At 35.2% G+C, this 18,573-nt stretch overlaps 1 protein-coding gene across 1 annotated transcript; it reads left to right on the top strand.

The window, feature by feature from the left end:
• Nucleotides 1-7,775: 7,775 nt before the first annotated feature.
• On the top strand, nt 7,776-10,889 carry LOC113760793 (heat shock cognate 70 kDa protein 2-like). The gene is made up of 2 exons (XM_027303522.1): nt 7,776-8,098; nt 8,894-10,889. The coding sequence occupies exons 1-2, from the start codon at nt 7,885-7,887 to the stop codon at nt 10,627-10,629; spliced, it is 1,950 nt and encodes a 649-aa protein (XP_027159323.1). The 5' UTR covers nt 7,776-7,884; the 3' UTR covers nt 10,630-10,889.
• The last annotated feature ends 7,684 nt before the right edge of the window (nt 10,890-18,573 follow it).

The following is an 18,573-nucleotide window of genomic DNA, read 5'->3' as shown; positions in this document are numbered from 1 at the left end:
GAAATAAGCCTATCCTGTGTTATATAGGAGGAGAAAATGAAGGAGAAAAGTTTCTGGTTTTAGTATTCGACTCTTTCTACCTTGGTCGAGGGTTGATCCAAAAGTTTCCCCAGTGGCAGAAGGTAGTAATGTAAAATGGTAAAGCGGTGTTGATCATTGACGGGGATCGGTGTTTGTATTTCTTATGAAGTAAGGTTGCTTTTGCTTCATTTTGTTAAATGGTAACCTAAAGTTTGGTTTTATGCATGTTTCATGTAAATTTTGTTTCCCAAAATGTAGCTAGGAATTATTCTGGTTAGGTTTAAAAAAGGGAAAATGTATTCAGGATCAATACCAAAGGATGCACCACTACATTTTCTGGTTTTGATAACCTATTAACCAACGAAGGATGGTAAGATCAATCATAATGTAATGTGGATTTTGGTCAACATAAGTGTAAAAGTATGATTAAACAAGAGGCATTTTGTCGGTATAATTTATAAACAAGAGGCATTTTCTTTCCTTTTTTTTTTTTGTTTTAGTGTAGGTGGAAGAGTTTGAATTCGAATTCTCTCACTTATATTCCCCTTCTTCCGTACCATCTAACGAGTCTCTCCCCCTATTATATAGATTTGTTTTATTGCGGCAACAGTTTCAAATTAGCGCACAATTCTAAAAAATCGGCCACACCTACTAAATTAAAGGCTCTCTAATAAAGTATGAATCATGTTATCCTGGACTATGATTCTCCTCAACATGCAGCTCATAATTTCATTAGGGCATGGTGGTCCTAGTATTAGTCTTGAAGTAATCAATTAGAAACCTTACTTGTAGATTAAGATCTATAAGATCAAAATCTGCAGCTCAAACCCATAAGTGCACCCTGCCAAAGAACAAACACTTGCATGTATCTTCAAAATATTCTATGAAGAATAATTATAATGCAATGTCTGATATTCTATGTTTTACACTTCAGAAGTGAAGCTTACCATTACTTTTTTTAAAAAAAAGTTAAGTATTTACACAAATTTTTTGTCAAGGACAAACAAGAAAAAGGAGCAGTCATTTGAAAATTTGAAGTCAAATCGCACAAAGGAAAAGCTTAACTCGAAAAGTACACAAATCAAAGATCAAATGATTTACTTAGTTGAAGGATGACTAAATTCACCAAATGGAACCCAAAAAAGAAAAGAATGCATTCTTTGCTTGCGCAACACTTGAAGGTTTTCGTTTAAACTTGCAATAACAATTATCTTCACGCTATATTAACCTCCCGAGTCATCCTTGTTTCCCCTTGTTCTAATAGCTCTCGTCCTTTTTTGTACTTCTCAAGGCAGGCCAAGTCCCAAATCTGTGGTCAGAAATGAAAGACTTTCATCACCTTATATCTGAATGACAGAACTCTTGGGTTCTTTGAGCTAAATATGGAATTTCCGTCTTGCTGCAAAAGTTTCTCCAGATAAATTTTGTTGGCTAGGAGACTTCGTTAATTAGCTTTTTGTATCTCCGTTGGACGGGGAGTTGATTTAGCCAAACAACAGAAAAGAAAAGTATGGTCTTTTGAATTAAACTTATATAGTAATATATACATATACAATAGCATATTATAGCACGGCACGGAAGAGAATCTTTTTGAAGAGTCGTCGTAGCTTATTTGATGATGACTATTGTAATCATAAAAACGATGAAATTGATGACCAGTTTTCTTTGGTTGGAAGTTGCTTTCATGAATCATCTGTTCCCTACATTATGGCCTTTTGGGATGGTGGCATGTCGGAAAGATAGATAGATTCTTGTCCCGTTTGAAGAGAGAATCATATAAATATGACCTCATCCTTATCAAATTCTGAAATGTAATAGTATGGCACTCCATATGATCATTCCATGACCTTGCTTTCTTTGTCCTTAGTCAGAAAAGGTGGATTCACATATTCTTGATTCTTGCACTGCTTCTTGCATCTGTGCAGACGAAGTTTCAAAGTTGTTCGGCCAAACTAATCTGTGTATGTGAACATCGACGCCGGATTTGTATATAAAAGTCTGAGAATAGTCCTGTATCATATGGCAGCTTCAGTTCAACATATTGTTCTTTGACAGGTGATAACTTAGGTATTTTATTCTTTACTATATATTTGCGAACCAAAGCTCAAATAAAAAACCTGCATGAAAACGACTGCAACCAAAAGGATTGAAGATTAGTTGCGAGCTTTAATAAGCTTTAAGCCCAAAAAAAAGGAATAGAAGCATATGAAGAAGAAAACAGGAAACCCTCAAGGATTTAGCTCAAAAGTCCTAATTGGTGAGCTTTGAATAGTTTAGCTACAGGTGAAGAATTTTTTCGAGGAAAACAAGGCATTGGGAGGAAAAAGAAGAAAAGGACACATCTGCTGTTGATGAAATTGACAACAACAATGTAACATTATAGCAAAAGTTCATGTGTCGGCCTCATATGTCAATCTTGATGTAAGACCAGAAAGAAAGATTGCATAATTCCTGAAACAAAAAAATTACTGTAACATTAAAATTGTACTAGTTCGTAACCACATCTACGGGCTTAATAATGATATCTCTATACATGTATAGACTCTTGCTGGTACAAAGTGTTAAGTGCGCTATGACTTTTGTGTTCAATAGTTTTGATGTTCTCGTTACTTATAATTCACCTTTGACTTGAAATTTGGCCTTACAGAGCTGTTCATTTCATGTTTGTCTGGACTCAATCGCCAATCGGTGTTCTTACCCAATTTTTTTTTTTTTTTAAATGACTCAAGCCAGTGTGGTAACTTTTGGGTCAAAAATCGGGTAGGAAGAATATAAGAATAATTATGCATCCTCATTATCCAAAAAAGCGAGAAAAAAAAAAAAACGGTGCATGCCACAACAAATAAAGCATCGTGGACTAGGTCTATGCACTATATATAGGCAGGAGTGTCGGTTCCCACTTGCAATTGCTCGGCTTATTCAGAAATAATTCATTGTAAAGTTGCCCAGATTGCCAAATGGCTAGGGATTTCATTGATGGCACGGGTGAACTGGCGAAGCTTTTGGTAATGCAATAATTTAAGGTGCAGATTTGATCTTTCTTTTTCAGATGGTGCCATGTTAGGCTAATTGTTTCCGTTTTTTTTTTAGACAAAAGTTTGGATGGAATCAATTTAATCGTCACCACTACGAATCAGAACATGCCTCCTCTGAAATCTCCACACTATCGATTAGGTTAATTGTTTCGTGGCCTTTTAACAATGTACTTGTTTGCAGACCACTGAAATCTCCCCTACATCCCTCATTGAATGCTTATCTACTAACTTCTAAGGTCTAACATAGCAAAATGGAAAAACTTAAGAAAAACAAAAACGAAAAAAAATACTCAAAAGATTGGTGCTTTTTTTTTTTTTTTTTTGGCCGTTGAAAGGAGATACATATCCATTGATGCTTTATTTGCTTTTCGCTTTTGGAGGGTGACTAAATTGTGCCTTCAAGTTTCAAATACCAATTGATCTAAGTTGAGCCGGCGGCGGCCCATGTTGGCCAGTTCGACCTCATAAATCTGAGCTTAAGTTTTTTATGCACTTTACTCTGGCCTGATATGGGCTTTTCTTGGCACCTTCGATTGGCGGATTATGATAGGCCTGGCCCATTCGAAGTATGTTGCAAATAGAAACCAAAGAAAACAAGAAAAGTAAATAAAATTTAGCGCTTTTTTTTGGGATCTGCTACTCTTTGAAGTTTGAAGTAACTTGCACTTGTACGATACTTTTCTTTTTAATCTCCATGGCGAACTTTAGGTTTAGTTTGGGAGTTTAGGAGAGAAGAGAAAAGAAAAGAAAGGATAAGATATGAAAGGAAAATAAGAAAAAATTTGATTTTCTTCTCAAGTTGATTAGGAATTTAGGAAAGAAATGAAATGATTATGAACATATTAGTTATTATGATTTTTATTGTTTAAATTTTTATGGATAAAGTTGACATTATGAAAAAGTTTATACAAGTTGTCATTTTCCTTCCATTTCTTCCCATTATTGAGAAGAAAGTTTTTAAATTAATCTTTGCCTCCTTTTTTTCCATTTTCTCTTCTTTTCTGCCCATATAAAACTCCCAAATAAGGGAACACTTTAAATTTCTCTTCTCTTGTTTTTTTTTTTCTCTAGATCTCAACAATGTTTTCAGAACCGGACCGGACCGCGAACCGGCCATGTCACCGGTCCGGTCTAATGCTAAAGCCGGAAGTTCATGGAGAACCGTTGAAACCCGGACGAACCGTGCGAACCGTTAAGAACCGTGAACCGGCGGTTTTTTAAATTCTTCAACAAAATATCAAGAATGGTGTAGCTAAGATTCGAACCTGGGTCTCCAAGTTTAAATATGACAATCTTACCGCAAGACTGTACTTAAGTTTGTTGAAAATTCTACTTGACTAAAAAATATATTAAAACATCAAGTTCTTCTCTTATTTTTTTTTTCAATTTTTTCTTCTTAACCATTTTTAACCCAAATATCCACAACAAGATTTTCTCAAGTCTTCACAATTATTATCTGGTTATTATCTTTAGCAGATTGTAAACAAGTTGAAAATTTCAACTTTTCTTGTTTTCCAACATTTTAGTAAGTTTAATTTTTTTCTTTTCAAGGTTTTTTTCTATATTATTATCTTTAGTTGATTTTTTGCATTTTCTTCTTTTTCCCCTCAATTTTCATATGTTTCCCTCATTTTTGTTTTATTTTTATTCGATTAATTAAGGATGAAATTTTTGCAAAAGTAGTGCACATCCGTGTAGGAATTGGGTAGGAATTACAAATAATAACATTGGGCTGGTCAAAAATATGGTAGTTGGCACATAATCGAAGCTATTGATAATTGAATTTAAAATAATTAATGGTATAGGATCATTGAATTTAATATAACATGTTAATTAGTAATGTTTAGTAGCAATTAATTTTTTATGTGTTTAACTGTATATTTGTTTTTCAAAAATTTTTAGTTTTTTTTAGTTTGAGCAATTAGATTTATATTTTTATAATAAAATTTTAACTTTTTCAGCTTAAGTTGATGAAATTGTGAAGGTGGTGTGGTTGCTTATCATGCCACTGATAAAAGTTTGCTATTCAAATAGTTTGTCTTAACTTGAACTCTTTTATGGATTTTTTTAAGGGTTGTAAAAGAATTTCAATATTTAATTTATTTATTTTTTGTGTTTTTATTTGTGATAATTGGTGCACATTTGGATTGTATCTATTTATGTTTATAATGAATTTATGAAAATTGTGGTGAATTATGATATTTTAATTATATTTATCATTCCATGTTTTGTGTATAACTTTTAGAAAATTTATTATTATCATAACTTAAATTAAGTTATGTTGGTAAAGTTCAAGTGTAGAATGAAACCTGCTTAGTACTTAACACACAAAAAACAAAAAAAAAAAAAAAACAAAAAAAACAGTGAACCTTTGAACCGGCCGGTTGGACCGGTTGGACCGGTCGAACCGCGAACCGGCCACCTCTCCGGTTCACTGACCGGTCCGAGTTTAAAAACATTGGATCTCAACTCACAAACTAAGCCTTAGAGAGTTTCTCATTCAATTCAAGTATATAATTTGTAAACAATTAGGAACGATTTTACATGGAGCTGTAAATTAATCAAGTTAATATAAGCTTTTAACTTTGAGTTTGTCTCATTGAGTTATCGAGTTGAACTCAAACTCAATTCCATTATTTAACGAGCAAAAAAATATGCTCGAGTTTGACTTGTTAAAATTATTTCGAATTCAAATTTAAGTTTGAGCTCAGGTTGGGAAAAAACTCAGTTTTACAATAATATTTTATACAATTTTGTAACTTAAAAAATTTAACCAGTTTAATTAGTCTATTGAATGAGAAAATTTTCACCAAATATAAGAAAATTCCAAATTTTCTTAACGAAATAAAATTATAAGCAATCAAGACAAGTTAAATCTGCATAATTACTAAGAAAAATAGGAATACTAGTTCAAATAAATGCACAAAGGAACTTAAACTAGTTTAAACGAATTATGCATTAGTTGAATTGAGATCGACTCATTTAGAAAACAGGTCTACTTTGATGTTGGGTCTCAATTCATTTACTCAAACGAACTAGTTGGACTCAATCGTACTACAGTCTCATTCTAAACTTTCTCTCTCCCTTTCTCTACCCTCAATATTCTCTCTACTCTTATTCCTTAATAGGAGGGAGATCTTGGCTTTAAACCAAGGTCTCACTTCCTCTTAGTTTGTTCTTCCTTCATATTCCTTTGTTCTTATTTTTATTTAATAAAATCTTTCCTAAGGTATTATAGCGAGAGTTTTTTTTTCCTCTCTTAGGCTATTACAGTGAGAGTTTTGTTTAGTTTTTATTTTTTTTGTTATTTATTTTCTCAAATTTAAGAATTTCTTCAGATTCATATATTAGATTTAAAATTTATTGGATCTTCTCGTCAGATGTCAACATTAATTTTGAATTTGAACCAGTTGAATAGCATATTTGAGGGAATGAGCATGCACAAATATCTATGGAGCGGTTTGTTTAATTAATCAGATTTGATGATTGGTGATTCACAGTGTAATATTTTATATTTTGTAATTCTATTAAATCTTATAATTTTTCAGATCAAATATATATATGATATATTCAATGTATACTGGACGATTTCCAGCGAAATGATTAATAATATTGACTTATGTTTTATCAAAAAAATCAATTCATTTAACAAAAATGTTAAATTTTACAATTGAGTACTAAAATATCAAAATATCATCAAATTATTATTCATTGTAATTTTACAATTGAAACTTATAAAAACAATCAAATAAAAATTATTTGAATACAATCCAACATGATGAAATAAATATAACTAAAGTAGTCAAGTTTTCACTTTTGGCACAAATACAATCACTAATTCATTATTGTGCTTGTGCTTTTTTTAAGAAAAAAATGTTATTGTATTAAGTGTAATTAGGGATTTAGTATAAATGTATTAGTAAATTTAGTATAACCAATTAATAATTTATATTAGTACACATATATAATTATTAGTATAATTAATAATATCAATTATATTATATATACTAATAGACATCATATACTACATATAACTAATAATATCATTATCATAAGTTTGTAACTAATTAAATTATATATTATATATATAATTATATACATATATATTTTATATATTTATTTTTTTAAAGCGAGTGGCGGGGATACATTCCCCCGCCCCCGCCCCGTTTCTAAGCGCGGGCATCCGCCCCCATTGCCATCCCTACTACCGTATCCACAAAAATTTCACAGATTTGATCCGGATTCGAGTTTATACCCGAACAGTTGACAGGCCTAAAGATGAAGTCGTAATTGAGTTGGGCAAGATGTCTATTGTGACCCACGTGACTATCTCTCTCTCTTAAGTCTTAACTAGAACTCCTAAGTCTTAAGCACTGTAGCAGTCTACGTACATTTAACCCAACAAAAGGATGACAATGACGATTAAAGGGAAAGAAAAATGAAGAAAAAGAAATAGAAAAATCTGGAACGAACAAGAAGCAACCAGGAAGCAGTAAAATTTTGTCAAATTCCGTAAAATTCCTAGAAAGCGCCTGTTCCCTTTAGCCCCAGAGGAACGGGAAGTCAAATAGAAAATATCTGAGCTAAGGTATGATTTGAGTCGTTGATGCCCTCCACTTCAAATCCAATCCAACGGCTCAAGATGTCTCCAGAATATTCTAGAAATTACCTTCCCACTACTACTGGTATTTAAGTTCCCCCACCGCTCCTTCCCTTCCCTCCCATCACAAAACATACTGTACGCAGATTTTCAATCTATCCGATCTTGATTGCAATTTTAGTAGCCAGTTTTTGCTGCTAATTTCTGTGTTGATTGTAGAAGAGAATCATGGCTGGAAAAGGCGAAGGGCCTGCAATTGGAATTGATCTGGGCACGACATACTCGTGCGTCGGCGTCTGGCAACACGATCGTGTCGAAATTATTGCTAATGATCAAGGCAACCGGACGACGCCGTCTTATGTGGCTTTCACAGACACCGAGCGTCTCATCGGAGATGCTGCTAAGAATCAGGTCGCTATGAACCCCGTCAATACTGTCTTCGGTAAGTTTAAACGCTTGCCACTAATTGTTATCTCGATTGATAGCTAAAATTTCATTGAGTACTTATGGATTGTGATGCTTTTCTTTTCGTGAAATTTCTACTATTGTGTTTTTTGGCTGAGAATTACTACGCTCTTATTTTTTTGGATTTTTTTTGACTTAAAAGTGTGAATTTTGGCGGAAAGATTATTTTAATCGGATCGGAATCCATAGGCTCTCACTTTTTTTTTAGCTCGTATATGTGTACCTTGTCCCCGTGTTTTTTATAATTAATTACGGAAGTATTCTATGTCCAACAAGGCTCTGTTTTGATTCATCAGTTTTCAAAAATTAGTTTTTCAAATCAAATACTAAAATTTTTTTTAAAAAGGACTCTTTTAGTCTAATTTTTTTTTAATGTTTAAAAAACATTTTAAAATATATTCTAAAAACTTTTATACTCGTAAATATGTCAAAATATTTTTAAAAAATATTTCAAAATATACTCTAAAAACTTTGCTACACTAAATTTTTTTTCAAAAACACCCTAAAAAACAACTAATTCAAACACTTACGTTTTCTGTTTTTTCCCTAATTTTGGTTCTTTCGTTTTGTGTTTTTTTTTTTTTTAAAATTAATGTCGGACATGTTATGAATGAAGATTGCTGAATTGCTCCCGATTCTAGGTTGTTCATATATCGGGTTATTTGTTCTTGAAATATTCCTGTCTGTCGTTAAAGTCGAAAATTTAAATTTAGTATCCAGTTGTTATTTGATTGTTGGTGTACTTACGAATTGGGTAAAATTTGAAAATCAGATGCGAAGAGATTGATTGGGAGAAGGTTCAGCGATTCATCTGTTCAGAGTGACATGAAATTATGGCCATTCAAGGTCATTGCTGGTGCTGGCGATAAGCCCATGATTGTAGTCAATTACAAGGGTGAGGAGAAGCAATTTGCAGCCGAGGAGATCTCCTCCATGGTCCTCAACAAGATGAAGGAGATTGCCGAGGCTTATCTTGGGACGTCAATCAAGAATGCTGTTGTTACAGTTCCTGCTTACTTCAATGATTCTCAGAGGCAGGCAACTAAGGATGCTGGTGTTATTTCAGGATTAAATGTGATGCGAATCATCAATGAACCTACGGCTGCTGCTATTGCCTACGGTCTTGACAAGAAGGCAAGCAGTTCCGGTGAGAAGAACGTGCTCATCTTTGATCTTGGTGGTGGTACTTTTGATGTTTCTCTGCTTACTATTGAAGAGGGCATTTTCGAGGTTAAGGCTACTGCTGGTGATACTCACCTTGGTGGTGAGGATTTTGACAATAGAATGGTTAATCATTTTGTTCAGGAGTTCAAGAGGAAGAACAAGAAGGATATCAGTGGGAATCCAAGAGCTCTTAGGAGATTGAGGACAGCTTGTGAGAGAGCAAAGAGGACTCTTTCATCTACTGCTCAGACTACAATTGAAATTGATTCTTTATACGAGGGTATTGATTTCTACTCAACTATTACTCGTGCCCGATTTGAAGAGCTTAACATGGATTTGTTCAGAAAATGTATGGAGCCAGTTGAAAAGTGTCTAAGAGATGCAAAGATGGACAAGAGCTCAGTCCATGATGTTGTGCTTGTTGGTGGCTCAACTAGGATTCCCAAAGTTCAGCAACTGTTGCAGGACTTTTTCAATGGAAAGGAGCTCTGCAAGAGCATTAACCCTGATGAAGCTGTTGCCTATGGTGCTGCAGTGCAAGCGGCTATTTTGAGTGGTGAGGGCAATGAGAAGGTGCAAGACCTTCTGCTCTTGGACGTTACACCTCTGTCCCAAGGTTTGGAGACTGCTGGAGGCGTCATGACTGTTTTGATTCCAAGAAACACTACAATTCCGACTAAGAAGGAACAAGTATTCTCTACATACTCGGACAACCAACCTGGTGTTTTGATCCAAGTCTACGAGGGTGAGAGAACCAGAACAAGAGACAACAATTTGCTTGGCAAATTTGAGCTTTCAGGCATTCCTCCAGCTCCTAGAGGAGTTCCTCAAATCAATGTCTGCTTTGACATTGATGCCAATGGAATCTTGAATGTCTCTGCAGAGGACAAGACAACTGGTCAGAAGAACAAGATTACAATCACCAACGACAAGGGAAGATTGTCCAAGGAAGAAATTGAGAAAATGGTGCAAGAAGCTGAGAAATACAAAGCTGAAGATGAGGAGCATAAAAAGAAGGTTGAGGCTAAGAATGCTTTAGAGAACTATGCTTACAACATGAGGAACACCATTAAGGATGAGAAGATCAGTTCCAAGCTTCCTGCTGCTGACAAGAAGAAAATTGAGGATGCAATTGAGGGTGCTATTCAATGGTTGGATGGGAACCAGCTTGCGGAGGCTGATGAATTTGAGGATAAAATGAAGGAGCTGGAAAGCATCTGCAACCCGATCATTGCAAAAATGTACCAGGGCGCTGGTGGCCCTGATGAGTCTGGTGGGATGGATGAGGATGCCCCATCAGCTGGTGGGAGTGGTGCAGGCCCGAAGATCGAAGAAGTTGATTAAATTGTAGAAATGCAGAAATGCTAGACTAGTATAATAGCTTATGTATGTTATAGCCCATGCTGGGGAACAGTTACACTCTTTTTTTTTATACTACTACTCAAGTGGGGATTTTATATTTTGTGGTTGGCCAACCGGGCGCATTACTGCTGTTCCCTGGTGTAGGTGCTTCTTTCAACTCTTTAGTTGCTATCGGAAGTTTCTTTCCGTCCTGCTTTTTGTGCTGGGTTTTTATCCATTACAACTGGGTTATTATTACTTTATTCTTTTAATGTTTGGTGTTATTATCAATTTTTTTTCTTAATGTTATTTTTTAGTTATTTTTCTTCCAAGACTAACGGCTAAATTTGACGAAGTTTGTTAATTAAAACAAAAAGATGAATTTAGTCCTTAAAGTTATTATCACTGTAGCCTCATAAAATATAATTTTATTATTAATTTATTGTATATAATTATTTTTTGGGTAATTTATCTCACCATTAAATTAATTGAATAAGTTAAAAAATTTTAGTTGAAAGTATTTTTCTCTTTGTATAATAAAAATAATAAAAAATTTAGAGTGACTCTTTTCTTCTTTAATATAAAAAAAAAAGTCAAAATATTAATTTCTTTCTTCTTGACAATCTTATTAACATTAAAAAAAAATAGAAAGATCGGGAGAGAGGAGGGGAGAGAGAGAGAAAGTTCAATTCTTTTTTTAAAAAATACAAATAAGAAAGAATTAAATATTTTTATTATTTTAAAATTATTTTACTTTACTATTTATCACCAGATTTCAATTTTAATCCCAACAACCTTAAATTAATATGATAATATTAGACTTTTTTTATTTTTTTATTTGCAAAATCTAATTTTTTGTCTCCTTCTTTCCTATCTTTTTTTCTTTTCCTAGTATTAATAAGTGTGAAAAAAGAAATTTGAGAAAATCCTTTTATTTTTATATTTTTAGATCTCTTAAAGTGAAAAAAAAGAAGAATAATCATTCCAACTTTTTTATTTTTAATTATATATATAAGGGTAAATATATTTAAATTTTTTTTACCATACTAGTTAGATTAACGGCGAAATAAATTGCTTAGAAAATAATGTTAGAAATTAAAGCGATTATATTACTATAATTTAAAGGAATAAAGTAATAATAACAACGTAATAATTCTATAGAATAAAAGGGTATTTTTGTTCAAAATTTCTTAACATGTTGAGTTGAATTACTTATGGGAGTGAAGTGACTAAAAGATAAAGTTAGGAGATAAACTGATAGTAGTGATATAGTTGAAAGAAATAAAGTGATAATAGCCCATTACAAATTTAGCTGCAAAAATGCTTTTTACTGCTTGGTTCAGCAATTATCATCTCTAACAGTGGAAATATAATTTACAAGCGATGACTTGTTCAAGACAACATGATGTTTGAAACCTAAACGCTACCAAAATGGAGCGATTGAAACCGAAAGTAATGAAGGCAGTGGAATCTTCTAAAATGTCAAGGAAGGTTCTCGTGCTGAGCAATGTATGAAAATGTGCTAATGTGTACGCGTGAAACATTAATGTGCATTTTAGGACGTAATTATCACATATAATCATTTATCATAACGAGTTGAAAATTGTGCAATCCTTAATGAATTTGAGACAAAAGAAACAGGAGGGCTTCAGCAACTCCGGTATTTGACATCAGAAAACATCTGGTACGGAACAGTTCATCAAGAGCAAATTATCCCAGTGGCCACTAAACTTTTGTCATCGTCGAGTTTTGGTCATTCAACTATTAAAAGTCTGGTTTTGACCACTAAACTGTATAAAAGGTAGACGCGAGGCCATTCTGTTAGATTTAGTCGTTAACTTCCCCGATGTGTCTGTCCGCGCGATTTTCAATACAAAAGATAGGGTCAATTTAGGAAGTCGAAAATATCACTTGCACCTCTTCTTCCTCTCCCATGCATCTGTTCTTCTTCTTCCTTACCTAAACCCAAACATCAAACAATTGACAATCAAAGAAAAACGCAACAACGAAGAATTTTGGGGGATTGAGCGACAGCAGAACGGGTTGACAAACAAGATCTTCATTTCCTGGAACGATGGAGTGGCCCAAGTGGGTGATTAGACCAAGGGGCCAGCATTTTGATCCATCTGATGCATACGGTAAAGTTTTAAAATCCCTAAGTTTGTTTAGTTATCCACATCCCAGAATAGATTGTGTGTTTCATGTATGTATGGGCTACATTTTATCGTTGTTTTGGCTTTTTGCAATAAAGTATAGAGATTTCATAGTACACTGATTAAAGTATTCTTAATGCTGGAAAAAGGGGTTAATAAATAATTCATTCATTGAATTTGGGTTTACTAGTTTTGACTAAAATTTTAATTTTTGAAACTAATCGCATGTCATGCAGTGCCAGGTTCTTCTCTCTTCACCATACGGATGTATCATGGGGGTAAATTCAATTGGCAAAATTACAGATACATTGATGGGCATGTAGATTATGTTGATTTATGTGATGCGGAAAAAATGTATGTGCATGAAATAAACTACATGGTGGATAAATTAGGGCATTATGGATGTATGGTGTATTACTATGTTGAGCCTAGAAAAGATTTTCGAAGTGGGTTGAAGGAATTATCTACTGATAAAGCCATTATCAGTTTTTACAATTGGGCTTATAAGCATAAAATCATGGAGGTGTACTGTGACCACAAGTCAAAGAATGAAATCAAGATGATGGCCACAAAGTCCATTCCTTCTGATCTAGAGCTGAGTAAAAAAGCCGCAGTCACCATCGAGGAACTTGATGAAAATGGAAATGTTATTAGGGAACCTGGATTTGAACTAGTGCCATTTACAAGATCAATTGGCAAGATAGATGTTGGGAACTCTTCTAAAGAGAATACCTTGAATAATGGGGATGATGGGGATGCAAATGATAGAGAAAATATAGATGGCCAAGTGGAGACTGATATTGATTCGGATAGAGACTGTGATCGCTTTAGTGCTGATAGGGATTTCTGTAGGGATGAAGAAATGTTAGAAGAATTGATTGTTGAGGGGCTAAAATATGGTGTGGATTCTTCAAATACAGAGCAACCTAGATCTTCACAACATCCCAATTCTAATGTTGATTGTAATAATGCTGCACAACAGCAAGAATCAGTTGCAAATGAGCTAGGCAGACAACAACAAACAGCTGGGATGGATCCATGGTCACAACAATCAGGACTTGAAACTGAATTTGAACCTCAGCAACAGCCTGAGACAAATGAAGAACAACCTACGGATGTGGGAACTGGAAACCAACAGTCGTGGAGGAAGAAGCAAGTTAGAAGGAGAAGAAACAACAATAGAGCATCAGGAGAAGAGGCAGCTCCTCATTTAGATGATGTCCATGCATTAGATAAAGACACAGTGGTGACTGAGTTGCATAGTGATGCTGGCTCCTCAGATGAAGAGAATGATGATGACTGGAGAAATATGTATGTTGACTTCAATCCGGAGAAAGATCTAAAAGACCTTAATTTTGAGTTTCACATAGGAATGAAGTTTGAGTCAGCTGAACAGCTAAGTTAGCTGTTAGAACATATTCCATCATGAAAGGAAAACCAGTAAAACCATAAACAAATGAAAAAAAAAGGTTTAGAGCAAAATGCAAACCTCCTTGCCAATGGTTTGTTTATGCTTCAGTTGAGAGGGAACTTGGGACAGCTGATTTGGTTGTCAAGAGCATGAATAATGAGCACACAAACTGCAGTCATGTATGGAAGAACAAGAATATTTCTGCTAAATGGCTTGCAAACAAGTACATGGAGATGTTTAGATGTAATGTTGAAATGCCTCCAAGATTATTAAGACAAATAGTTGATGAGGACTTCAAAGCTAAAATTTCAAAATGGATGGCATACAATGCAATGGCAATTGCTAAAAAAGAGATTCAAGGGTATGCAAAGCAGCAATATAAGGACATATGGAGATATTGTGCAGAAATTAAGAGGACACACCCAAATACCACAATGAAAGTTATGTTTACTCCCATCAGACAACCTGGATGCAACCCAAAATTCATGAGACTTTATTGCTGTTTGGGACCATTAAAACAAGGCTTTCTTGACGGTTGTAGGCCCATTATTGGAGTTGATGGATGCCACATAAAGGCTGAATATCGGGGACAGCTGTTGACTGCTATTGGAGTAGATCCCAACAATGGATGGTGGCCCATTGCTTGGGCAGTGGTTGAGAGGGAAGCAACTGAACAGTGGAAATGATTTTTTGAACTGCTGAAGAATGACTTGCAGATTGAAAATGGGTACAGCTACACCTTTGTTTCTGACCAGCAGAAGGTATTAACTCCTTCCATTTGTCTATACATTATACACAGATCTGTTTCAATTTACTATTGCTTTTTGTTTGTAATAATGTATAGGGTCTTGACCGAGCATTATCTGAGGTACTACCAAACAGTGAGCACAGATACTGTATGCAGCACCTGTATAACAACTTCAAGAAGAAACATCGTGGACTTGCCCTGACGACAAAACTGTGAAACATTGCAGCAAGTACTACTGAGTGACTATTCAAGAAAGCAGCAGCAGATCTGAAAAAATTTGACAAGGAAACATATAAATGGGTGAAGAAAGCACCACATCCCAGTCATTGGTGTAAGACTTTTTTTTCAGAACATACTCGATGCAATATGTTGGTTAATAATTTGTGTGAAAGTTTTAATGGTCATATCTTTGAAGTTAGGCAGCAGTCAATTATCACAATGTTAGAGTCCATTAGGGTATTTCTGATGGAGAGGATACATAGAAGGACAACTGCAATGGAGAAGTTTGAATTGTCCATTGGCCCACTAATTAAAAAAATAATTGATGATAGAGTGATAGAATCAAGGCAGTGGAGGACCTTTTGGAATGATGTGGATGGATACCAGGTTAGGGGACCAAGGGGGGTCCAGTTTACTGTTTATTTAAAGAAAAAATCGTGCACATGCAAACTGTGGGATCTATCTGGTATTCCTTGCTGTCATGCTATTGCAGCAATTCACAGAAATAATGGCGACCCCTATAAAGAGATGTATGATTGCCACAACAGAGACCTGTTTCTAAAAAATTATCAAAATATTTTGTATCCTATCAATGGACAAGTAATGTGGCCTGAAGCTGATGGGGTGGATCTTGATCCACCAGAAAGGATAGTGCAACCTGGCAGACATAAGAAGGCCAGGAGAAGAGATCCGACTAAAACTCAAAAGACTGGAAACAGGTTGCGGAGAAGATAGTCATCCATTGCAAAAAATGTGGTGTTGCCGGCCATAATGCAGCTGGTTGCAAGGTACAGCAACAAGACAATCAACAATAGCAGAATCAGGATAGCGAGGAGTAGGAGCAGAACCAACAGCAGCAACGTGTTTCTAAGAATATGCAGTAGCAACAGCAGAACCAAGACCAACATAAAAGTCAGCATGAACAGACCCATCAGATCCAACTGCAGCACCAGAGGCAGCATCAGACCCAACACCAGCATCAGATGCAGCATCATCAGGCCCAACAGCAGCACCAGTGGCAGCATCAGACCCATCAGCAGCACCAACAACACCTGCATCATGATCAATATCAGCAGCAGCAAAATCAGCAACACCAGCAACAGGATCAACATCAGCAGCAGCAGGATCAGCAATAGCAGCAGAATCAACAGCAGCAGGATCAAGAGTATCAGCAGAACCAACAACAACAGCAATTACAATCTGTTGTTGAGGAAAGTGAACATGCACAACATCGACAGCAGGAAGAAGTTGTACAAAACCAACAACAGTCTCAGAGCCAAGGGGCTCATCAACAAAAGAAGGCAGGAAAACGAAAGTTAACAGATTCAGAAAAGGGGCGGATCAACGCCAATTATGCATCTTTAGGTAAAGAACTTCCTTTCACTGTTGGAAATTGGAGAGGAAGATGGAGTAGAGCTGGTACTAGAAGAGGAGGAACTTCAGCAACAACTACCAGAGGACAACCAAGAGTCAAAAGAGGATCAACATATGGAAATTGAAGAGGAAGTAAAGCTATAGCTAGCTTGGGACATAATTCAACTACATTTTGCCTTTTTGTATGAAGTTTGTTTTGGATTTGATATGCTGACCTATTACAAACATGGTCCATATGTACAAACAATTTGTTTTGTCCAATCTACGCAGATTGTTCTATGTTAATGCAGTATTTCTGTTTAGTTCTTATATCTCTGTCATTGATTGATGAAATTAGTAGAACTGAAATGTATTGTTTCAAACCTTTTTTGACACCAAATAATAACTATTTATTCATGTGAACAATTCAACTTTTATACATCAAAATGTTTATACAGAGGGGTACAAAAGGGGCTTTATAAAGCCATTTGCCCTTTCCCTTTCAATATGCTACCATTACAATCAACTGAGTAGCTATTCTTCAGTGATTTTCAACGATGCCACAAATTTGTAGCATGCCACCAGAATTATCTATTCTCCTAACAAACATTGCTAAGACAACTATTAGCCAATGCAAAACTGCACATCGAATGAGTCGCTTATTGGCTGATTTGTACTTGGCAATTTCAATTTTAAGTGGCTTCATTTTACCCTCCAATTTCACAGCTTTTGCTTCCCACTTTCTTGCAGTTTTTTCAAATTCAACCATTTTTTCCTCCATTCCATTGATCATTCTGAGTAGACCCGGTATAATCATTGTAGATCGAGCGCGCATTTCATCATCTATCCAACCCTAATAGCCACAGCCATCCTTCAAAAAAAAAATTCATTATATTTATTACACAAAAATAAATTAAGTATCTAAAAAAATGTTACAAACCTCCCCCCATGCGCATTTGGCAAATCTTCTTCCCGGATTTTGTGCAGTCCATGAAGTTATCATTACTGTCTTCATCCCACAAACACAAGTAGGCAAAATGGGTGCCATCGATGTAGGTGGCATGGATCTTGCTGGCCCGGCTCTTGGTGGCGTTGATCTTGGTCCTACTTCCTCTAATCCAAGTTGGGTTTCTTCCATTTCCTTCTCTTGTAGTTTCTCTCGGGTAAGTAATCTTTATTAGCTTTATACAAGAAGAACAAGAAGATCTATTTTCAACTTCCTAAATTAACCCTACCTTTTGTATTGGAAATCGCGCAAACGGACAGATCAGCGAAGTTAACGACTAAATCTAACAGAATGGCCTCGCGTCTACCTTTTATACAGTTTGGTGGTCAAAATCAGATTTTTAATAGTTGAGTGATCAAAACTCGACGATGGCAAAAGTTTAGTGGCCACTGGGATAATTTGCTCGTTCATCAAATATAATTCAAAATCATAGTGCTTCTCATTTTTCGATTTCATGATCAGTGTGTATCTTCGCCTCCTTGTTAACGTACATGACAGTTTTCCCAAGTAGTGCCTAATCACTGACTAATTGTTTCAGGCATTGATTGTAAATATGATTATTACTACTTCTTGTAATCTTGTGTTTTGATTATCAAGATATCCTATCAAGGCATTGCATGCCTTTTGTGGGTCACGCAATACACTAGTGACAGCTGGATGGCAAAAGTCTAGTGAACTTTTGGAAAAATGTCGAATAAAGAGAGTTCAAATATTTAAGACAGCAAATCAAATAAAATGAGAACTGCAACACGATATTAAACTAGTTATTAATGGTCTAAGAGTCTATATGCACAATAACATTCAACAGGACACGATAGTCGAATGTTATGCCAGCAAACTTTTTACTAGTATCTGCTATCTGTTTTGACTTTCTCTGCCTTCCTACTTTTCTTTTTTTTACACGATAAATTCTAATTTACATCTGTTTTTACTCTATACTAAGGGGGAGGAGAGTGATCCAAAGGGGTTAAGAACGAAGTTCGAAGGAATTGAATCACCACTGGTCCAGACAGATGCCTACGCATCCGTTGACGAAACTTTCCATAAAATCTTGAAT

This window comes from Coffea eugenioides, chromosome 2, assembly GCF_003713205.1.
Source record: "Coffea eugenioides isolate CCC68of chromosome 2, Ceug_1.0, whole genome shotgun sequence".
Taxonomy (NCBI): Eukaryota; Viridiplantae; Streptophyta; class Magnoliopsida; order Gentianales; family Rubiaceae; genus Coffea; species Coffea eugenioides.
This window is presented reverse-complemented; position numbering and strand designations above follow the sequence as displayed.